This window comes from Lepisosteus oculatus, chromosome 10 (assembly GCF_040954835.1).
Source record: "Lepisosteus oculatus isolate fLepOcu1 chromosome 10, fLepOcu1.hap2, whole genome shotgun sequence".
NCBI classification, from domain to species: domain Eukaryota; kingdom Metazoa; phylum Chordata; class Actinopteri; order Semionotiformes; family Lepisosteidae; genus Lepisosteus; species Lepisosteus oculatus.
Window position 1 is genome coordinate 17293507 of NC_090705.1, and position 22372 is coordinate 17315878.

Consider the following 22372-nt stretch of genomic DNA (forward strand, 5'->3'; position numbering starts at 1 on the left):
TAGGTGGAGGGGAGGCTGAATAAAAATAACCTGTTCACAAAATGTGTTACAATCCTTAACTTTTCGGTCATTTTCTATCACAGAGAAACGAAAGTGTTAAAAAAACAAAATGGCACCATCTACTGCTGGCTTCATAATCGGTATTGGTTAGATGATGAGAGTCATTTTTGAAATCCTTCTGGGATAATATCATGAAGAATAACAGAGTCATTTGTTTTCCATTCTATATCGATTGCTTGAATTAATTCTTGTCTTAGTGACTTACTATTAGGGCAGGCATAGTCTCACAGTGACTAGCATTGCTTTTTCACAGATCTGGGACCCTGCAGTAGGTCCTATTTCTGGGGTGCTCTCTGTTTGGGGTTGGAACTCCCCTGTGACTCTGCATTGGATAAAGCGGTCAGAAAATGAATGGATCAATGATTTAAAAATACTGTGAACATAGTATCTCAGAATCTCAGAATTCCGACTTAGTAAGTCAGAATTCCGACTTAGTATCTCAGAATTGTGACTTAGCAACTCAGAATTGCGACTTAGTATCTCAGAATTGCGACTTAACAACTCAGAATTCCGACTTAGTATCCCAGAATTGCGACTTAGCAACTCAGAATTCCGACTTAGTATCTTAGAATTGCGACTTAGCAACTCAGAATTCCGACTTAGTATCCCAGAATTGCGACTTAGCAACTCAGAATTCCGACTTAGTAACTCAGAATTCCGACTTTATATCTCAAATTTGTGACTTCGAAATAGCCATATTTCATTGTCTGTCCTTTTGTTATTGTAACGGATTCGGGTTCTAGGGCTTGTGCCCTCGCCGCTCCCACCCTAGTTCGTGCCTCGCTACACTGGCTCGAACCTTAGTCTTGCCAGCTGAGCTAAAGAAGACCTTCTTTTTTAAGTAAAAAAGGACATACAATGGAAATATGTAAAAAGTATGTTTCAGCTTTTATAATTGTGAATTCTTCTGGATGTGAAGTGCCTATTTCTGTATCTTATTTCATATTCGGTCTACGTAAATAAAAATTTTAAAAAGCCCACCGTGCACTATTCCATCTGGGAACTATGGAAGCCTCACTGGCGGAAATGGGATTCTATAAAAATTAGTGTAATTAATTTGATTTTTATCAGGGCACTGTACAGGACAAGTCTTCAGGCTTATAGATCCTATGATCCTGTACTATTCATGAAAATAGTGTAATGGAACGGCCGACATACAGGTTGTACGATCTGGTTGCAGTACACCACTCTCCCCTGCGCATAACAGGGATGCTGGCCGCCGGGGTTAAAGAAAGTGAGCCAGTGCAGCGAGGCACGAACTAGGGTGGGAGCGGCGAGGGCACAAGCCCTAGAACCCCAATCCGTTACAATAACAAAAGGACAGACAATGAAATATGGCTATTTCGAAGTCACAAATGTGAGATATAAAGTCGGAATTCTGAGTTACTAAGTCGGAATTCTGAGTTGCTAAGTCACAATTCTGAGATACTAAGTCGGAATTCTGACTTACTTAGTCAGAATTCTGAGTTGCTAAGTCGCAATTCTGAGATACTAAGTCGCAATTCTGACTTACTAAGTCGCAATTCTGAGATACTAAGTCGGAATTCTGAGATACTAAGTTGCAATTCTGAGATGTTAAGTCGCAATTCTGAGTTACTAAGTCGGAATTCTGAGATACTAAGTCGGAATTCTGAATTACTAAGTCGGAATTCTGAGATACCATAGCGCATTTTTTTTTTACTCCCTGGCGGAAACGGGCTTCCATAGTACTGAAGTCTATTTTATAAATTAATATATACTGTGAGCATTCAGAAAAACATATACTGTACATCAATGTTTTAACATAAAATTGACACAGCAAGGGCCATAACCAAGCAATGATACATTAATGAAAAAAATCCCCTTTGTGGCATTTCAGTGTTTTTAACCCTGTTGAGGTCCACACAAAGAAGCTAAAACATTGAAAATGAACATACTGTACAAAATCAGCAATGGTCTGGTGTAGCCATAAGAACTTTATTACAACAAAATAACAAAATATATAAAACACGAATATGTGCATCAATTATAATAGTTTACTAGTTGAACATTTCACAGGACAAGTCGTCTGACCTTGATAGATCTAAATATTTCAAATATCAAGTCATTTAACCCTAAAATAGAGTCGTTTAGGAGAAGAAAAATCAGTCTCTAAAATCCCTTTAAGAGATGTTCTTAGATGCATATGTCTTATGAAAGCCCTTCATTTTAGCAGCTCTACATATTGCATCTGATATGTTGCTGATAATACAAGAAAAGCAAGATATATACAGTTTTAGGAGAAGAGGGCTGCATTCAGTATCTGAAAATGAAATATTTTCCTAACAAAACAAATATCATATAAAACTACATATACCACAATAAAATAATGTAAAATAATTGGCTCAGGTAATGATAGCTCTGGCAGAAGAACTGCTGTGACAACAGGAATGAACTGGGGAGGAAGCTACACTGGTGCAGAGGGGGTGGAATGAGGAGTGCTAGGAGGTAATGGTTACCCAGCTAGTGTTTATACAGTACATACAGTAGGAGAGCGGAAGAATGAGATTTTAATTTGACCTCCTCCTGAACTTCTGTTTTAACAACTCCATTAATAATATAAACGTTATGAAGCAGAATGCATAGTACATAAAATCTGGAGTATTTGTTGATTAAAAAAGTAAGTACTACCTGTGAAAATTGTCACATTAACCTTTCATTAACCTTTCAATCAATTTAAGAGTTACCAAAATAAATTAAACTGTTTGTGTTTATTTCTCCCTTACCAAATACTGTGATAAATGGTAAATTACATAAAGGTTATATTAACACAGCTTGAAAAATCAAAAATAAATATCAGTGGTCCCTGTACATTTATTTCTATGACATTGATATAGTGATACTCAGATTTAGTTTTCTGTGATTTGAAAAGGAGCAGAAAGATTTGCAATAGTTAATGTTTTTTCCCATTGGGCAGGAACGAATGAGGATGCTCACTGTTAGTGGGAGCATCCGCCATCTGGAAGGAGTCTGTGGATCTTGCACTGAGCCTCAGGGGGGTGAGGCGACTGAAGGTATTGGGAGACCAGGGAAGGTGAAGACGTGCACTCTGTGAGGGCACCACGGTGTCTTCTCTGGGCACCCAGGGTGGAGGCCTCAGGGAAGTAAGCTGATCTTCATCAGGAATGAACGCTGGGTTTTCAATTCCTGAGTGGCAGAAGAAAAAATATACAATAAAAAGAAATAAAAAATAAAATAACAATAATATATGACTCCTCCAACTAAGATCCATCTCAAAGCAGCTATATCACCCTTCAACTCACAACTGGCAACCCACTGAAGCTCAGCGGGTATGAGCCTGGACAGTACCTGGATAGGAGACCTGGGAAAAACTAAGGTTGCTGCTGAAAGAGGTGCTAGTGGGGCCAGCGGTGGGTGCTCACACTGCGGTCCATGTGGGTCCTAATGCCACAGTATAGTGACGGGAACACTATACTGTAAAAAGGAGCCGTCCTTCGGATGAGACTTAAAACCAAGGTCCTTACTCCTCTATGGTCATTAAAAATCTCAATAAGAGTTTCTCGATAAGAGTAGGGGTGTAACCCCGGCTTCCTGACCAAATTTCCCATTAGTCCTTACCAATCATGGCCTCCTAATTATCCCCATCTATGAATTGGATTCATTATTCTGATCTCCTCCCCACTAATAGCTGATGTGTGGTGAGTGTTCTGGCGCACTATGATGGTCTTACAGCCCTCAAGCACATGCTAGACAAACGCACAGTGCTTGATCCACTTACCCACACTATAGTGCGTCTTGCGGAATGGGTTCTCACACTAAATGCCTTCTCATTTAATAACCTTTTTTATCAGCAAGTTAGTGGAGTCGCCATGGGCAACAGGATGGGACATAGCTAGGGCCCTCACCTGGGCCAAAAACAGCCCTCGGATCATCAACTTGACCAGAAACTCCCGGTCTCACAACCGCATTCCTTTGGTGCTTCCCTACCACCCTAACACACTTTCTATCCCCAGGACCATTATTAACAACTGCTCCATTTTACAGGGCAATCCCTCCATAGGTACCCTTTTTTCTAACCTCCCAATCATCTCATACCACCGACCACCCAATCTACGTAAGCTTCTGGTTCACAGCTCCCCATCAGGCACTTTCCTCTGCAACAGAACTCGCTGCATCAGCCCAGCTATCTACTTAGGAGAAACCAGAAGGAGACTAGGAGACCGCTTCAGAAAACATGTAAGGGCTGTGAAGATGAAAGATTTCTCCAATCCCATAGTTTCACACTGATCTCCCTGTCTCTGTTCTCAAAGAAGGGTTTCTCAACTCCCATAGCAGAAAAACAACAGAAACGAAACTCATCCTGATGAAGGTTCACGCCACCCCCCTTCTCTCAATGACCGATTTATTTTCGTGTAATCTTCTCTATTCTCATGCAGGTTTTGACTTCACACCTCTCTTCACCCCTCTCCACTTTGCACTTCCTGAGTGGCCTCTCCCCTCTCCCAGCTTTTGTTCTCCTGATCTATTTAATCTTTGCTGTCTGCCCTGTCTTTCTCACACCTGAAGAAGGCTTCACAGCCGAAACATTGTGTATTCTCTTTTCTCTTTTCAGCATGGAATAAACCTATTACTCGTTCCTTTGCAGACTACGCATGCTGACGCAGCTATCCACCTGAAATTCCCAGCCATGGAATTAACACAATTGCAAAACCAAGTGCCTCCTTAGTAATATATGGAGTTAAACATATCTGCAGAATACACAGTGTTTAGTTTATGTTTGGAATCCCCTTTGTACCACCATGTGCTGCAGCCTTCAGCATAGGGCTATCTATCAATATGCTAGAGAAGTACAGTACCTTGATGCACTGGCAGCAGACAGACAGCAGCCCTGAAGTCAGACCTCTTTACCACACCAGCGTGGTTTTAGAGCATTTGGAGAAATTACAAACACTTGTATGTTTTCTAATCTGTCACGGAGGTTATGTATTTTCTTTGCTAATGCAATCTACTATGAAAAGGTGGATTCCTACAGCCTAATTAACTTCTTTACACTTTTGGTATTCCATTAATCAAACATGTTACTCTGAAACAAATGGCATTGAACATTTCCCTGAATAAGTGAGTATGTAAGGGGACATCCACAAGGTGATAATAGATGAGTCTATCTAATGAACTTAAATTATTTTTTTCTTTTCTTACATCTTGGGTTTCTGTACTAAGACTGGTATATTCTCCTTTCAACAGTTTGGATAGAACCTAATGGATGTGATAGTGGGATGAATTTATCAGAGTCTTTTTTAGTGCGTCTCATCTAGGTGAGAGAACAGCACCCTTTCCCTCCTCACTATTACAAGGAATGAGCCAGGGAGCTGCTGCAAGGGTGTACTGTAGATGGGGTTGTGGGAGGGGTGCAAAGGAAGTTCAGAAGCCGAGGTATTTAAGGTATATATATATTCTGTATTTTTACTGTAAGAGAGCAGAAGGGGAGATTTGAATCTAAACTTTCTCCTGAACATCTGTTATAAATTCCACAACATGAAACTATTTCATTTTTAGTGCCTCTGAATCTTTCAGTTCATACTAGAGGTCCTTCCTTATACTTACAGTACTACTTGTTCCAGACTGATGATTGAATATTATCAGTTTTGTAGTCAAACTAATGGAAGCAGCAACAAAATAATTTATTAAAGCACTGTTGTCCAGCAATTTAAAAAGATCACAAACATATTATTTACCCCCAGATTCATTTTCTTCCTGAACAGTCCGCAGGGTTCCAGATGCTAAGAAGTGAATGCCACCTCCAGGCTGCTGAGTAACATCCACATTGGGGAAATCAAAATCTGAAAATGGATGATATTTTTTTTTAGAAAAAGAGACAATGCATGAGATCCTGTTGAAATCCTTTGTCTTATTATGAAGACACCAATGAGAGCTTCAGAATTATATTAATGAAGAATATTTCTCTGAAAAAGTTACAAAAGTTTACAGGACACAGGAAACCAAATTCAACATATAATACATTCATAAGAAATCATCAAGGAGCAAAATGCACTACATTAGCATCTCATGATAATGCAGCTGGACCACCATTGCAAACAATGATGGCAAAGACACAACCATCCTATCCACCAAGTTAGCTTTCTTCCATTTATTAACCACTTTTTCCAATTCAGGATTGTGAGGGAGCTGGAGCTTATTGACACAGTCACAGACACACACACAATTTCACCTAGGGCCAGTTTTCCTACCATGTTTTTGGTGTTATGTTTTGCCCCAGCGTTAATAATCCCTGTGCCACCATTCCCCCAGAATATTTGATATCAATAAAAATATACTTTATATAAAATATAATAATTCATATTAGATAGATTTTTCTGTCTTTGTAAATACAAGCTTTATCTATAAAATATTATTTATTTTATATTTAGGTAACGTATTTCTGTTTTATATTGAATATCCCATTACCTTCTTCTTGAAAAGAAAACGAGAGGTTAGGACTCTCCACTGGTGGTGTTCTCATCTGCATCATGCAAAAAAGGAAAAGGTATAATTTGACATGCTCTTATATGGCAACTAGTGGTAACTGATAGGACTCAAAGGGTTCAAGTGGTATTCTAAAGCAAGTCTGGAGAGCCAGAACACTGAGAAGGACTGTTTTTACTTGTGAGAAAATGAGATTATTGAGTATAAGGCAATCTTTTGGTGAGGACTGCTTGGCCATTGTCATCTGTTGGGATTGGATATACAGTACATGGCAAACAAATGTCTCTCCTTGTCCTAACTTTACAAAAATCCCTGCAAGTGTATGAACACATACATATCCACAAGTGTATGCAAGTGTACAGTATGTGTTCTAAAGTGCAGACAAATAGACTTTCCTACTGTACAACACAGTTCCTGTGAGGAAGGAGTCTTCAACCCTGTTCCTGGAGATCCAGCAGGTTTTGTAGGCAGTGTTTAAATCATACATTTCTAAAGGTTAGGAACAATTTAACCCATGACCAATTAGACAATTTAGTGATCATTTGGAATAAAAATCTTTCATCCCTTAAGGATCAGAGTTCCCTTCATTGAAATATTAGTTCTTTAATCGATCACTTGCTTAGACTAGTGTTCCTAATCTTTAAATAATAGGCAATTTAGAGTGACCTATAAGAATAACAGGACTGGTACTCTCTATGACCTGTGTTGGTGACTCCTTGTCTAATGGAATTAAGTAATTTATTCAGACATGGATTATTCACAACTGCATTGTTTAACACCAAAAGCTTAGAATTATGGGATGGCTGAACCTTACTTTCTGCATGTGATCCTTCCTTTGATGTTTTTGAATTTTCTTGCTTTGGCCAACCCCCATTTTGGCAGACTTAAAGGACTCAAGACGTCGCTTCATGGTGCGCTGGAAGATTTCTTGGACTTCGTTCTCATCTTTATTGGGAACACTATTGCTTCTGCTAAACCTGTTTCTGGGCTGAGGTCAAACAGAAAAGGAAACTATAATAGCACTCAGTATAGACTCTGAGTCTAATTGCTGAATTAAGTATCCATAATGCATAGTTATAACAAATAGAATGGCCCTATAATTTCTAATGGTTTAATTCTTTTTTCATTTATCAATAAAACTCAAGGTGATTATTGTTTGGTTTTTAATACAGTATCTAGAAGAATGTATTTTGGGGGAATATCTTTTATATATAAAAACTAGTCTAAAAGGAACACAGACAAAAACATATTACAGTGATGACCCTGAGTAACCATCATAATAATGTAAACAATTGTTAGTTTTTTACAATTCAATGTGGCACAATATTATGTTGAATACAGAACCATATATATTATATTTTGAATAATCAATGGCTTAAACACTTTATGAAATTGTATTGTATTGAAACAATACTCTGGTGGTTCCTCTCTATTAGTTTTCCTTTTACTTGAGAAAGACAGACTGCATAATATCGACACATTAAAACCAAGAGCTCCTCTGTTGTGTTATATTTGAAAACCTGGCATAATCATTTGCTGTAGCTGCTTTTGGAATCTGCCGGTCAAAAGATTCTGCTTGTCTGTAGCCCAGGGGTGTAGCTGACCTGCTTCCTGGACTTGTAGAGGTGCTGCTGGATAATGTGATGGGTGTCCATGTCCTCTCTCTGACGACCAGTCTTCTGCCAGAGGTCCAAGGCTTGCATGTCCAGACACACGGAACTGATGTTATCCCGTCTGCAAGAACAGAAAACACTCAGCCTTATTATTGTCGACATAAAGAAATGCCTGCATGATCAAAAATCACAATACAAGACACTGCATTATTAGCCCTTTTGACAGGTTGTCAACGTAATAGAAAGAAAAGAAGAAAAAGCAAAATTTAGAAGATACAAAAAAAGTCTGTCTTTTTAAAATGTATTCTCTTCCGAAATAAAGCAGCAAACAGTGAATTCTAAGTTGTTAAGTACTGTATATATTTCATTTTCAAAGTGTTATTAGTGAGTTGACAGTGCTCCTAGCTTCTTGGTTACTCCCAAAGGGATCTTAATTGTTTTGCCAAACAATGAAATAAATTGTTTTTATGGCTTTTGGGGGCAACTATTTAAAAGGATTTGTTGCTGGAATGATTAAAAAAATCTTTTTGACAGGAAGTATATCGAATGTTATAACCTGGTACTTACAGAAAAGAAGATACCGATGCATCTTCAGGTGTCATTTTAGATATAATCTCTGAAACCTTTGAACTCAGGTTCTTGTTAAAGTCTACATTTGCATCGCTTTCAGACCGTAGGAAGGCCAGTGATCCTTGGTGTTCACCCTTAAACACAAGAGGTTTAAGACAGGGTGAAGAAGCGAGGGAAGGTGCACAAGTAATCCAATACAGAAAAACATACTGTATTGCTGCACGATTTTAGATTTCTGTTCTGTTCATAACCCTGTGTCCATCCTTCCTATAGCCACATTTGCTCTAACAACATGAATATTTTCACTTTAAATAAACATTTAACCTACTGTAGAGAAGAATACAGAATCAGAAAGCTTGGGGTAAATATCCAATAGACTAATGTGCATTTTCTTAACAAAATACTTATGTTAAGTATTAGTTAGGTCTGGATTCTTGACAAAAGGATTAGCTCTTTGACTGTGGAACATGTGCAGAGTTGAGCCACAATATTTCCCCTCTGCATATTATTTCAAGGAGTTTTTGGACTTGGCAAATTGCTCAAATGTGGGCTCCGACTCATGTAATGCCCACAGTTTATACAACAGTATATGAAAGTATATAGTTTAAACAGTATATGAAAGACATGTGCATTGATGATTGATTTTGAGATTGATCTTCACACAATTTAAAAAAGCACTACCACAGCCACTCCATACAGGTGATTAGTTTGTACATATTAATCTATAATTCTGATATAGTAGCATAGTACTGTACAGTATATCACCTACAGTACAGTACAAAAATATTTTCAGATTACCTACCCTTTTAGATATCTAGAGTTTTTCTGGTCATAGCCAGAGCAATTCAGAATGTTTTTATTACCTCTGAGACATAGCTGACAGCATCCTGAACATTTAGGTGATGGTACACACTGAAGAGATAATCCCTTGACTTTCGTACAGAAGGTTTTATCAGCAACCAACACAGCCATTTCTCATCGAACTGCGTCCATCTGAAAAGAACAGCCACATGGAGGATTGTGAAAACCTTTGAAGTCTTTAAAACAGTCCAAAAGCTTGAGGCGTTCTCATACTGTATGTCATATGTGCTCACACTCAGTAGAACACTTTTCGAAAGTGTTTTATCTGTCCCAAAACTTTCCAGCTTGATATGGGATTTTATTTTACCATCATAGCATTTGAAATATTGTGGATCCTACTTAGATAGTTCATGTGAGGGCTATACTGTATATTGTAGATTCTGTTGTTTTGTCGGTTTTCCAACTAATTCTCACAGAGTTTTGAAGTCAGTATCCAGGATTATTCCGCTGGTGCGTAATTGTTTTAGGATCCAGCACAAAAGCAGGCTGGACATGAAGTTTGCCCCAGTTTGAAGCAGGACGTCTTGCCATAGTGTCAAGAGTTTAACCTGTGACTACCGTATGCAGTACTGTATTTTGCTTAGAATACAAAAGAAAGACAGTCTACAATTTAAAAAAACCTCCTGAACGCTTTCTGCTTTTACTTCCTTTATGCTGCTCATTTAGTTGCCTCATAATCTCCTTAAATCCAACAATCCTGGTTGTGTTCATGTTAATAAGTATTTACTACACAGTATGTCTATAGTTGAACTTAGAAATAAAAAAATACTTAACAATTCACTACAATTTCAATATGCAAAAACCAATGAGAAGCTTCAAAAGTAAGGAAATTTAGCTTAGGTGACTTTAATTGGGAAACAGCCATTATAAATTAATATGTTTGTGGAAGAAGTAAAGCCCTTTTACTTTTTAAAATTTCTTTCAGAGAAGAAATAAAACTTTTCAATTGTGTAAGTCACAGAGGATTTGTTTCTGTCACACAATGCTGCAATTATCTTCTTAACAAAGGTAATGCATGTTCTCAACTTTGAAATATTAAAAATATTTTGTTCTTCAAAACAAAAAGCATTTTAGAATTCTCATGCTGCTTTTCTGTAATGAACGGTTTCATTTTTCTTCTCAAAATGAAAATATTCTCACTTACTTCTCCTTGAAATAGTTATTGCCGAACTGTCCAGAAATATCTTCGATTCCAACAAGAATGTGGTCAAACAGCTTTAAAAAAAACAAACAGCAAATGTTCAGGTGAAACATTAAACATGATCAAATATTTTTATATATATTTGCTGGTACAATAAATGCAGTTGAGGTACATTTCGTGAAGTAAAAGGCCTTACCCTGCTTTGCAGTTTTTCAACTAGCAGAGGATCTTTGGGCTGACTCCTCTTCACTCTCAGCCAGGTCACCAACGGTTTGATCAGTACTCCCTGCAACAAGTATCAGAGGGATGAGAGTGACCGTACCGTCTTGCTCACGTTTTCTTTAGCAAAAGTTATTTTTGTGATCTGTAGCATAAGGCATTAGTTTACCCTTTACTAGAACTTTAAGTATTATTATTATTATTATTATTATTATTATTATTATTATTATTATTATTATTATTATATAACATATATAGATGTTTATAATAGTCATGATATACAGAGAGGTGCTGATAAAGTATTGTTAGTGCACTCCTTCAACACACAGAATGGGTGAAGAATTCCAGTACAACTCAATCATATTTGAGACCAATACGCTGCACATTTTAAACTGGAATGCACTTACCTGTAGCATGACAGTGAAGTACACGACGATGAGAGTAGTGCTGATGAAAAGATTCTTCTCCTTCACCTTTGCGTCGTCCAGAAGGAACGCCAAGCCATATACCACCCCACCCCGCAGACCACCGTAGCCCATGACCACTTGGTCAATGATGCTTAAGGGAATCAGTCGGAACTGGTTTAACATCCATGTCATGACAAAGACACCTGCAACACAGAGGGCCCACAGTGTGAGCAGGTATATAGGAATCATTGATTGCCCTTGACATTGTTACTATCTGTTACAATTCTGTGTTACATGCTTGCCATGTATAAATGTACTTATGCCTTTTTTTCTATAGACCACTCCATACCCAGTCATGAGTCATGTCTTTGACTGGTAGCCACAGTACTATTTGAAAAATTAAACACTGCTTTATTAGTTTTAATTAATCTTTTTATATCTATTCTTCTTCTGGGAAGTTTTAGACTGTATTATACTACTCTGTATTTTCTATTTTATTCCACTCCAAATCCAGTCGCTCAATGGAAACTAGAGCTAGTACTCTACCTTTTTCCCATGTGGTCTCACACATTATCAAAATTTTACTAATATTGAAAAATATATGTAAACTTCTTACCTATATACCTGAAAACTAACATGAACAAAATCGTGAGCAGGATAAAACCTGTATTCCACTTCCAGATATGAGTATCTATTGCAGAAACTCCCAGAAAGAAGAAGAGGATGGTTTCAGATCCATTGGCAAATGCTTTCATAGCATATCGGACAGTGTTGACCGAACTCTCATCCATGTTAGCCATGACGTACTTTTGGCAGAAGACGCCATAAAAAGTAATCCTAAAATATAAAAGTTTTAAGTGAAAGTTACGAAATGCACACAATCATCCCTGATTCACAAAATATAAATGCAGCCCTGCCTTGCATACTTTAAAATGATCAAGTACCTATCCATTTCCACATTGCTTCTTATGTCTGGCCAGGGTCTCAGTAACCTAGATACTAATCTGGTTACTCAAGATATCAGTAGGTATTAGGATTCAAGATGGCAGGGCATTAGTCTATCTCAAGGCTAAAATACACAGAGATAATTAAGAATCTCCAAGATGAGTGTAAACCAGAGCACCTGAAGAAAACCCACAAGAAAATGGAATGGACCTATTTCTACAAGCATGTTCTTGGCCTCAAAGAGACATAAGGCCTACAGGTACCTCACAACACTAACCTCCAAGTCATTGTGCTTGAGAAACATGAGTTTCATATAGAGTGCAGATAAAACGTTTGTGAGGTCTGAGAAGACCTCAGAAAAAGAGTAGTTGGTTACAAAACCACATCTAAACCTATCCACAGTTAGTCAGGAGGAAAATATTCAAGACCATGGTGATCAGGACCAGTCATTCTGCCAAGATCACCACAAGAGCACCCTAGAAAAGCATCCAGAAAATCACAAAGAAGTAACATCTAAGGATCTGCAGACCTCTCTCAAGGTAGCTAATGCCAGTGTTCATGACTCAACCATCAGCGAGAGACCTATCAGGAATGGTTTTCATGCGACAAAATCCAGGAAGAAACCATTGCTTTCTTAATTCATTGCTCTCTAAGTTTCTTAAAATTTGCCAAAAATCACCTGGACAATCTGCAAGACCACCCGAAGCATATTCTTTGGACAGTCAATAGTTTTCTGGCCACAATGAGAAATATTTTTTGTGATAAAAAAACTATATAATGTCTTCCAACAGACGAAACTTGTCACATTCATGAAGCATGGTGAGGGATTGCCATGGTTTGGGACTGTGTTGCTGCCTCGGGACGTGGAACAGCTTGCCATTATCGACGGAAGCACAAATTTGTCATTGTATCAGAAAATTTGGGAGGAGAGTAAAGATTGTTGCACTTTCACTGCACTTCAGTGAAGTTATTCCCTGTGCAGACACATCTTTCTTTGATTTTATTTTAATCACTAAAAAGTGTCCATTTGCAAACTACTCTCATAAAGAGCACAACAGCATGGAGATACAGTACACAGATAAAAAAAGGGAAGTTTGAAGTCAGAGATCCTTATTTTAAAATTATCATTCATGTCTGTTGCAACACATAAGACAATTTGAAAAACTGAAAATAAAAGTTATTTGAGACGTGTGTGATAAGTAAGAAATTTAAAAACTCACGAAAGGATAGCAGATAGAGACAGCATCTCTGCAGTGAGGTAGGCAAGGTATCCCATGATGAAGACATAACCCGGTTCGATGATCTGAACATTTTTGGTGATCCTCGTCAGTAAGGAGATCAGTATTCCAAAGCAAACTCCAATTATGGTTCCACCACAGGCAACAACAAAGAAGGACACTGAATTGAAGGAAGAAACAGAATAAAAATTGTAGATGATTATTTCAGAACAAGTGTGAAATTCAGTTACCTTTCCGCCTTAGACTTGTACTGCAGAATGTTTTATCTGAAAAGATCAATTTGTGAATGAGATGATGTAATAAATAATGCCATCATCCATCAATTGTCTAACCACTTCATCCAATCCAGAGTCTTGGGTGAGCCATAAATTGTCCAGGCAAGTAACAGGCACAAGGCGAGATACACACTGGATAGCATGCCAGTCCATTGTAGGGCACACACAGACACAGACTTGCACACACTGACATCAAGGATAATTTTTCTGGAAGCCAATTAACCTACGGGTACTGTATGCCTTTGTACTAAACATGAACACCTGGAGGAAACCCACATAAATACAGGAAGAACATACAAACTCAATGCAGATAGCACCCCAAGTCCGGAGTAGAACCCAGAACTCCAGGGGGCTGGGGCCAACCACTGTGCCACCCATGATGTCATCATAAAAATTATAATACAGATGTTAATTGTTGTGTATTGCGTAGGGCATAAAAAAGCATTAAAAACTAGGACTATAATGCACAGGAATTCAGCCTCACCTATGCCTTTGATGATATCTGCAGCCTGGATGTTTTCAGCTCCCATCTTTACAAAAGTGTCAAACACATTATAAAGGACCTGAAGACAAAGGTAGAAAGGTATTATAGTATCAAGCAAAAGTAATGTCAAATTAGAAACAATCTACACCAGGACTTCAAGAAAGCTGGTCCCCATGACAAGCATGAATATCACCATATACCTGTTTTCATATTTAATTGTCTTCGATCATTTCCATTTTTTACTATTTTAAAACATTTTTTAGCATTTAAAAAGACGGAAATAACTAATGTTAACAAATGATGAATTTTGGTTTTGTGAAAATATTGTTGTTTTCTGCAAAGCAAAGTGGGTACTTACCACTGTTACACCATCGTTAAGGAGAGACTCCCCAAAGACAATGATATAAAGAACTTCGTTGACATGTACTTGTTCAAATACAGCAATTACAGCAACAGGATCAACTGCCGAAAGCAAACTTCCAAACAGAAGAAAATCTAGTAGAGTAATGTCGAGAGCACCTAAAAATAATCAGTGCACAAGTGATATTTATTACATATTACATATTGTAACAGATATTTAAAATACATCCCATGCATGGCAAACTATCAAAACAACACACCAGAAATAAATGAATGAGAAATGCTTACTGTATATGGAAAATCTTTTTTCAATATAAACTGAATATAGCATTTCTGGGTGATCTGTTAACTATGCATGCAGAATATGGTCTTGTTAAAGTACAATTTCATATTGCAAAAGCTTTGTTTTTATTTTTTAAACGATCAATTAAAAAGAAACAGGTAAAGTTCCTCATTCAAAGAATACCTTAAGTCTCAAAAATAAGACAGCTGTTTTAACTAGTCTGAAAAACATAATGAAAATATTAATGTGAATAATAAACAGATGATATCAAGTATAATAACACTTGTTTTGAGAACTTGTATAATAAGAACTTGTTTTATATGCTGCATTCGGATCAAATATCAATTTCTATTTTTAATACATTTATGTACTGAAGGTGAAGTGTAGACCTCATTTGGATTTTATTATGTGATTTCATTGCAAGTACACTTCTGAAATTAGCAGTTCTGATGTAAAATTAATATCTTTATTACATTGTAAAGTCATTAACATTTAATGTCATTAAGTTTATTGAAACATCTCCAGTTCTTCCAAGGTGTATAGTAAAGATGATCAGAGGTCCTAATCATTAAAAAATGTATTTCACTAATCAACTAATCTCAAACTGTGTGAAGAGGAGTCAACATGAAGCATTTTTTACACATTTGGTGTTCTCTGAAGGCTATAGCCAGTCACATAAATGAAAAATAGTGAAAATTGTTCAGACTGTATGTATCATCTGTATTGTCATGGGAGTGGACAGCTGTGAACTGTTATGTATAAGTAAGCATGACAATTTCAGATTTTGCCCACCCCTCTTCATCCTACATCTAACAATTGGGATTCTGTGAAATGATGCAAAATGTAGTATAGAGCACTTGGAAATATTTTATTGTTTTTGATGATTTACCAAAAAATCCCCAAGGGCAGCTTTAATACTTCTATGCACACTGGGAATCTGGACCACAAACTTACCCATTGCTCCTCCCAGGTAGCAACCCCACAGCGCCAAACCAATTGTGCCAGCCGCCCAGCAGGTACCAACAACAGCAAACAGGAGGATGGCGCCCATGTTTCCGAAGAACAGCTTGTTGGGCATGTGATAGCCTGTCTCCAGGATGATTTGTGGCAGGATGTAGAAGAAAAAGGTCCTTGGTAACAGGTAGAACGTAGGAGCTTTGTCAGCTCCCCATATAATGCCTCCAAATATGAAGCCACACGTAATCAGCAGAGCACTTTCTGGGATATATTGTGTCACTCGGTGGTCCAGTTCAATTACTAGAACAGCAGAGAGAAAAAAATACTTATTATAACACGGCTGAAACGTTGTGTTTTCTTTCTTCTCTTTCCAGCATGGAGTAAACCTATTCCTTGTTCCTACTTATTATAACAGTCTGTCAGTACAGTGACATACGCTTTAGCCCTGGCATACAGTATATCTGGGTGCACTAGGTGGACAGATATCTTTTTGTAACTTACTGAACATGTTCATGTATTATAGACAATTCTTCACTGGTGTCCTGTACAATTTCCAAGCACAGCATCCAAATATAACTTAAAATCTACACTGTTAATTCTGTATCCTATTAAGGTCTGTTAACCTTTTAATTATTTCCCTCTATTGTCTAAAATAAGTAAATCATATCAACATAGACAACTCATTATCTTGAATGCCTACCCCAGTTTCAAACTTATTCTTTTATGAAGAACTTTATCAAATGCTCTCTGAAAATCTAATCATTCCATATGTTTTTCTCTGTTAGTATCCATAATTTCTGTTGCTAGTTCTTAGCAACCTGAGATTATTTCTTAATTATTAATAATAATTACTAATAATTCCTTACACTTATACAGTGCTTTTAATTATTAGAATTAAGCAAGACATACATTTTAAATCAATGTTAGCTACCATTTAAAATGTTATTACTATGCAGGTGATCCTGTAACATACATGTATGATGTAGTGAAGACATCTACTGTACCTTTCATGTAGTTTGCAGACAGGGAGTTTATTCATTTAATTTGACAGCTTTCCATTGATATTTAATTTATTTTCTCTTATTTTTTTGTTTTAAATGGGTTTAGATGGATTAAATGGTATTTTGCCTCAGTTTTTTCAAGGAAAATTGTTGTTATTATTATTAAATAATGTATTAGATTACAAAGACAGATTTCCTAAAAAAATGCACTATGTACAGTATGTAAAAAACAGTATTGCGTTTCACAAATTAACTGTACTGTATTGTTACAATTGTGTCATAGAGAGAATGATGTAATGAGAGTTACATCATTACCTAGCATATTCCAGAAACATGTTCTAGAATGAGTAATGCAGCTAAGAAGTAAAGACATAACACAATACTGTAGGTGGGCTCTGTTGAACACAATAAACAATTAAATTTAGTCCGTCACATTCTCTGAATAATTTTCAATTGAAGGAGTTTTTATTTTTCACTACAGTGATGTCAAGAGGTCTTTATCATTGACATGCATATATTTAAGTAATTGACTTCACATACTTCATCAATGCAATATTTATATCCTTAATACTGTAATATATGGAATAGTGTGTTCACATCATAGGTTCATTTACCTTTTCTATAGTTTAAAAATAGCCTTTACTTCATTGTGCTTACAGTTGCCGTGTTTTGTCTTGTATATATTATGTACTGTATATAAATATAAAATATGTATAGGGTATATAAACATAAAATAATAATTTATTCAGATACCGTATCAACAAAACATATTGAAATGTGCTGATTGATATTTTCAAGTTAAGTCATATTTAAAACAGAATTCACGGTCATAATTCTAATGACATTGCCAAAGGCTTTTGTGAGATACAAACAGCTCCAGAGGTACTTATACCTGCAAAACGATTAGGACAAACGTATAACATTTTACCATTACTATTTTACCATTTACTGTATGTGTTATATGACAAATCACATGACGAAATCACATACCGAGTTTGCATAGCCAGGCCACCAAAATCCACAAAGCCACCAGGTAAGGTTCCATGACATGCTCCCATTTAAAGGTCACAATCTGGAAGGTGCTGATAATGTCTGCTGTTTCGTTGCCATTTCCAGCCTGTTCATTTCTTGTCGAGGAGTAGGTACCATTGGGAATCCGGCTTCCTCTTAGTGTGTCACTGTCTACTAATGTCTCACAGCAAGCTAGAACTAAAAGAACAACTGTCAGTTTTAATCGTTGGGGTTCCATTATACAGCTCTTGTTAATTAACTCCTTAATCAGTGAATGCAATTCAGTGTCTTTGTTATTTTCCTGTTGTGCCTTCAGTTGTCTTGATCTCTCATCATCTTGTCAACTTTTGTCAATGATAGATTCTCCAACTTCTGTCATTTGTCATGTCCACGAGTTACAGTATGAAAAACCTGTCTGAGTGATTCTTCAGCTTAATAGCACAAATAGCAGAACAGGCAATGGTGTTACTGGTCACCCCATTGAGCCAGTTGGCCCTTTTATACCACAGGTAAATGTAGGCGGGGCTTTGTCTTCAGAGGCATTGTGGATAGAGAGGACAGCCTTATCAGTGCTGTGTTTACCATGCAACCACACACGAGAATTGCCTTTTCAAAGACGCAGAATATTACTGTCTCCAAATCTCACAGTAAATAAAGAAGGACAAGCAGGAATATCATTTAATATTTCATCAAGCAAGCCTGTCTTTAAAGCAAAGTACTTGTAGACAAAAATGAAGCAATTTAATTTTACTCTGCTTTATCTTAATGATATGTGAATATATAATTGATTTGGAGAAAGCTTGGAGTGTTATACTGTACATTAGACATAGAAAATAAAAAGACTGATTTAAAATTTAAATTGTTCTTCAAGATTATAAGCAAATCATGTTCATGGATATAATAAGAAGTAATCAAATGATTTTGGATCCTGTTTCCCATATTTCTAAATTTAAATTATTAAGGAAAACGTTATTTATATTTAGAATAACACAAATTGTGAAGATGTCTGCAGAAACAATTATAGTATCACAGCATTAATATTTAAAACATGTTTTGACCAATCTAAATTAAATTATGATAATACAGTGTATGAAAAATAAGGGGCTTTCTGCAGGTTCAAGGGGATTGTTCCCAATGCATTATGAGCTATATACAGAAAAACAGAATCAGTTCAGCTTTTCACACTGTATTGCTTGCTCTCATCTATGGCCTTTTAGATAAGACCTCATTGTAGACAATCCAGATTTAGGCTTAATGATCTATGAAATAAAATTCTGGTACTCTAATGACACCTGTAAACACTTGGCATATGACTTCAGCTGACATTATGCTTTCACCATATTTATTTTTTTGAGACTGATGAGGAATTTTCAAAACAGGGAGAGTACTTTACTGCTATGTCAAAATCCAGTAGAATATGGCTGTGAGAGTGAGAGAAGAGCTGTGAAGTTAAGCCATCTAATGTCATAGCACTGAAGTTTTTTTACAGGTGTGTCTTAGTTTACATAAAACAAACATACAGTATGTTAATAAAGACTGAAATGGAAGAACAAGAGGTTCAGATTCACTTCCTGGTTTCGATGTTTCCTCCAACCTGAGCTGTCAATTAAACAGTTAACCAAATTACACAGGATTTTAATTAAGGACTCTTTTAGTTAATTACTCAAAACATTCACTTCATTAAAGATACAGTTACTTACAGTATAACGCACCTCAAAGCCTAGGATTTAAAATAATGCTGTGAAAAGATGTGGAATCAGACTCCAAGGATGCCTTTATCATCTTAAATTAGAATCCAGTAATTGCACAGCTATAATTTATAAGGATTTATATCCCTAAACCCTCAATCTTCTTTTATGGTGGGAACTTTGAATCAGAATTTGAAAAGATAAATGTATTTTAGCAAAGCAATTATTAATGGAGGTTCTCATGTCACTAGTGATAATACCACTGATCAATGGCCTTTTAAACTGGATGGATGGAAAGAAGATCAGGAGCAAGCAATGTCTGAATAAAATAAAACCCTTAACGTAATTAAATTATGATACAGTTTTCTTGTGAATTTTGTAGTATTGCAGTAGATCCCGCTCCTTTAACATATTTATTTTGGTTTCAATTCAGGTATTTGTGTAATTCTTTCAGTTCAGTTACTCTATGATGCAGCCTATTGATAATTTTGTATTTAATTACAAAGATTACAGGTATGGATATTTAAAATACAAGACAATGATTTTGCCATAAAGGTCAGGATATGAAATTTGTTTGAACAAACTGAAAATTAAATCAATTTCACAGAAACTGAAATGTAAAGATGAGAAGGGAAAATTGGTACGGTAGGTATCATTAATGATGGAAAAACACACACATTAAAGAAAGCTTCAATTTTTATTTAGATTTGGCTTTGAAAAATGAAAAAGGTGGCTTGTGAGTAAAACTAAAATGAAAAGAAAGAAAGTTCTTCAAAGATACATAATAGAAGAAATGTCACAAACATTTGTGCTTTTCACAAAACAAAGATTAGTCATTATAATAATAAACAGACTGATATTCACCAGCCATGTGACACAGGTTTTAGGCTGTTACAACCATACTTTTTAAAAACTGATGACAAAAATCAAAACAAAATTCACACAATCCTACATAACAATCCTGTAGTTACTTAAAACAAACCAGCAGGTGTAATTCTGAAAACTTTGAGCAGACTGAGTACATAATTCTTCAATGCATTTTGTTGTTACTCTTTGCACTGGAAGGTTCCAGACTGTCGCTTGCTCTTTCCAAAGGTACTGTAGGATGCCAGTACTAGAAACCAATATGTCTGGAAACAGGACTAGCTTCATGCATTTTCCTAAAATGGGATCTATATATTGTGAGCAAAGCATAAGTAGAAGGTGGTCTTTGCCTCACTAAGATTGCTCTAGTGTAATATCCATCTTTCAGCTGGGTAAAAGTGTGAGCATCCTTGAATAAATATTTAAATTCAATTCAAATTCAAAATACTTTAAGCATTTTAAGTAGCAGGCAGTACAACATACAGTATAACACATAACAAATGAAACAACATTACATAGAAAAAATATACATAGCTAAAAACAGATAATGGACCATAAAATAATAGAAAGTAAAAGTGTAATATTATGAAATATTTAAGTCAGTAAGTAACTGTGTGTAATATTGCGTAATATATAAGAAGGTATGTAACAGTGTGTAATATTTAAGAAGGTAATTAAATTCAATCAATTAAATTGATGATAAGCGATACTACGTCTTTTACAGTTTCTTTATCAAAGCCTTTAACTGGATAAGCATCAAATGGAAAATGAAGCAAAGACTTTTGATCTAGATTGTACTGTATATGGGATGAAAAAGTGTTTGATAACGCCAACTTCCAGATGAACATGCTGCAGAACTATGTTTAAAGCAATCACTGGAAATGTCAGAATGCGTATTTATTTAAAAATGTTCACAACTATGCAGACAACAAATAACAAGTTTATAAAATTCAAATAAGCAGTAGTTCCAGTTTCCCTGAAGTATTTGCAAAATACTTTATATAATGTAGCAGCTCCCCACCCTTAGTAATCCCTAATTTTGCTTTCTGGTGGACTCTGGGGCCTTTGTAACTTTTTTGCTTTCTGGGGGAGGGGGTCCTCATTGGGTGCTTACACAGACTACCTTTACCTTTGTGAAGCTGCAAACCTGCCTTCAGTTCATTCTCTGTTGCCATCCTCTGCCGAACAGGGTTTGAGCTGATTCACCACAACAGTGTATACCATAGCTGAGCCTGTTTTATATGAAACAATGTGCATTTTTATCTCTCCAATGGGAGACAGAATAATAATAATAATAATAATAATAATAATAATAATAATAATAATAATAATTGCTTATACATATAGTGCTTTTCTGGACACTCCACTTAAAGTGCTTTACAGGTAATGGGGACTCCCCTTCACCACCACCAATGTGCAGCATCCAGAATGAGTAATTCAGGTTCTGAAGTCAAAACAATCATTGTTGTTCATATTTTCAATTAACAAACACACCTTTGATTACATTTCTTTGTATATACCTTAGCCGTCTCAGATGAGATTCCCTTTTTGAAACAAAAAGGTTTGAAAGCCCCTTTTTTATTTCAGTTAATAATTAGACTAGCTTTTAAAAGGTAAAGATGCTTTTCCATCTGTACCGGAACATCCCTCACATGGCTGAGTATGGTGACCAGGACAGATGTTGAACTGAGATCCAGGCTAATTTTGTCATTAAAGCTCATATATTGCTGGCTGTTAAAATAGGTGTTTTAACCTCACTGGTCAAGCTAAATTTCACTCTGGGCTTTCATAATTTGCTCAAAACAATATGACTGGTACTTTGTCATTTCTCCACCTGGCCTGCTGTTGTAGTGAGGTTGCTGGTACATTACTGTATGTGTGCTGCGTTACACCTTCCTAAGTGTAAAGTGCTTTGGGATTCTTTGGATGAAAA

At 36.3% G+C, this 22372-nt stretch overlaps 1 protein-coding gene across 1 annotated transcript; it reads right to left on the bottom strand.

Annotated features, from left to right (window-relative positions):
• Window positions 1-1995: 1995 nt before the first annotated feature.
• LOC102687033 (sodium/hydrogen exchanger 3) lies at window positions 1996-18360 on the bottom strand. The gene is made up of 16 exons (XM_006635889.3): window positions 17867-18360; window positions 15873-16175; window positions 14634-14794; window positions 14276-14354; window positions 13499-13676; window positions 11950-12170; window positions 11334-11536; window positions 10904-10993; window positions 10711-10781; window positions 9569-9698; window positions 8703-8839; window positions 8127-8256; window positions 7337-7510; window positions 6505-6559; window positions 5775-5879; window positions 1996-3225 (listed from the first exon to the last, which is right to left on the bottom strand). Exons 1-16 carry the CDS (start codon window positions 18123-18125, stop codon window positions 2972-2974), a joined length of 2550 nt encoding a protein of 849 aa, XP_006635952.1. The 5' UTR covers window positions 18126-18360; the 3' UTR covers window positions 1996-2971.
• Between the last annotated feature and the right edge of the window lie 4012 nt (window positions 18361-22372).

Excerpts from the sequence above, each read along its gene's own strand:
- LOC102687033 (XM_006635889.3), bottom strand. The coding sequence starts at position 18,125 with ATGGAACCCCAACGATTAAAACTGACAGTTGTTCTTTTAGTTCTAGCT. Across the intron at positions 16,176-17,866 it reads GGCCTGGCTATGCAAACTCG|TAATTGAACTGGACCACCGA; the intron begins GTATGTGATTTC and ends CTGCTGTTCTAG. Across the intron at positions 8,257-8,702 it reads GCATCGGTATCTTCTTTTCT|ACGGGATAACATCAGTTCCG; the intron begins GTAAGTACCAGG and ends CTGTTCTTGCAG.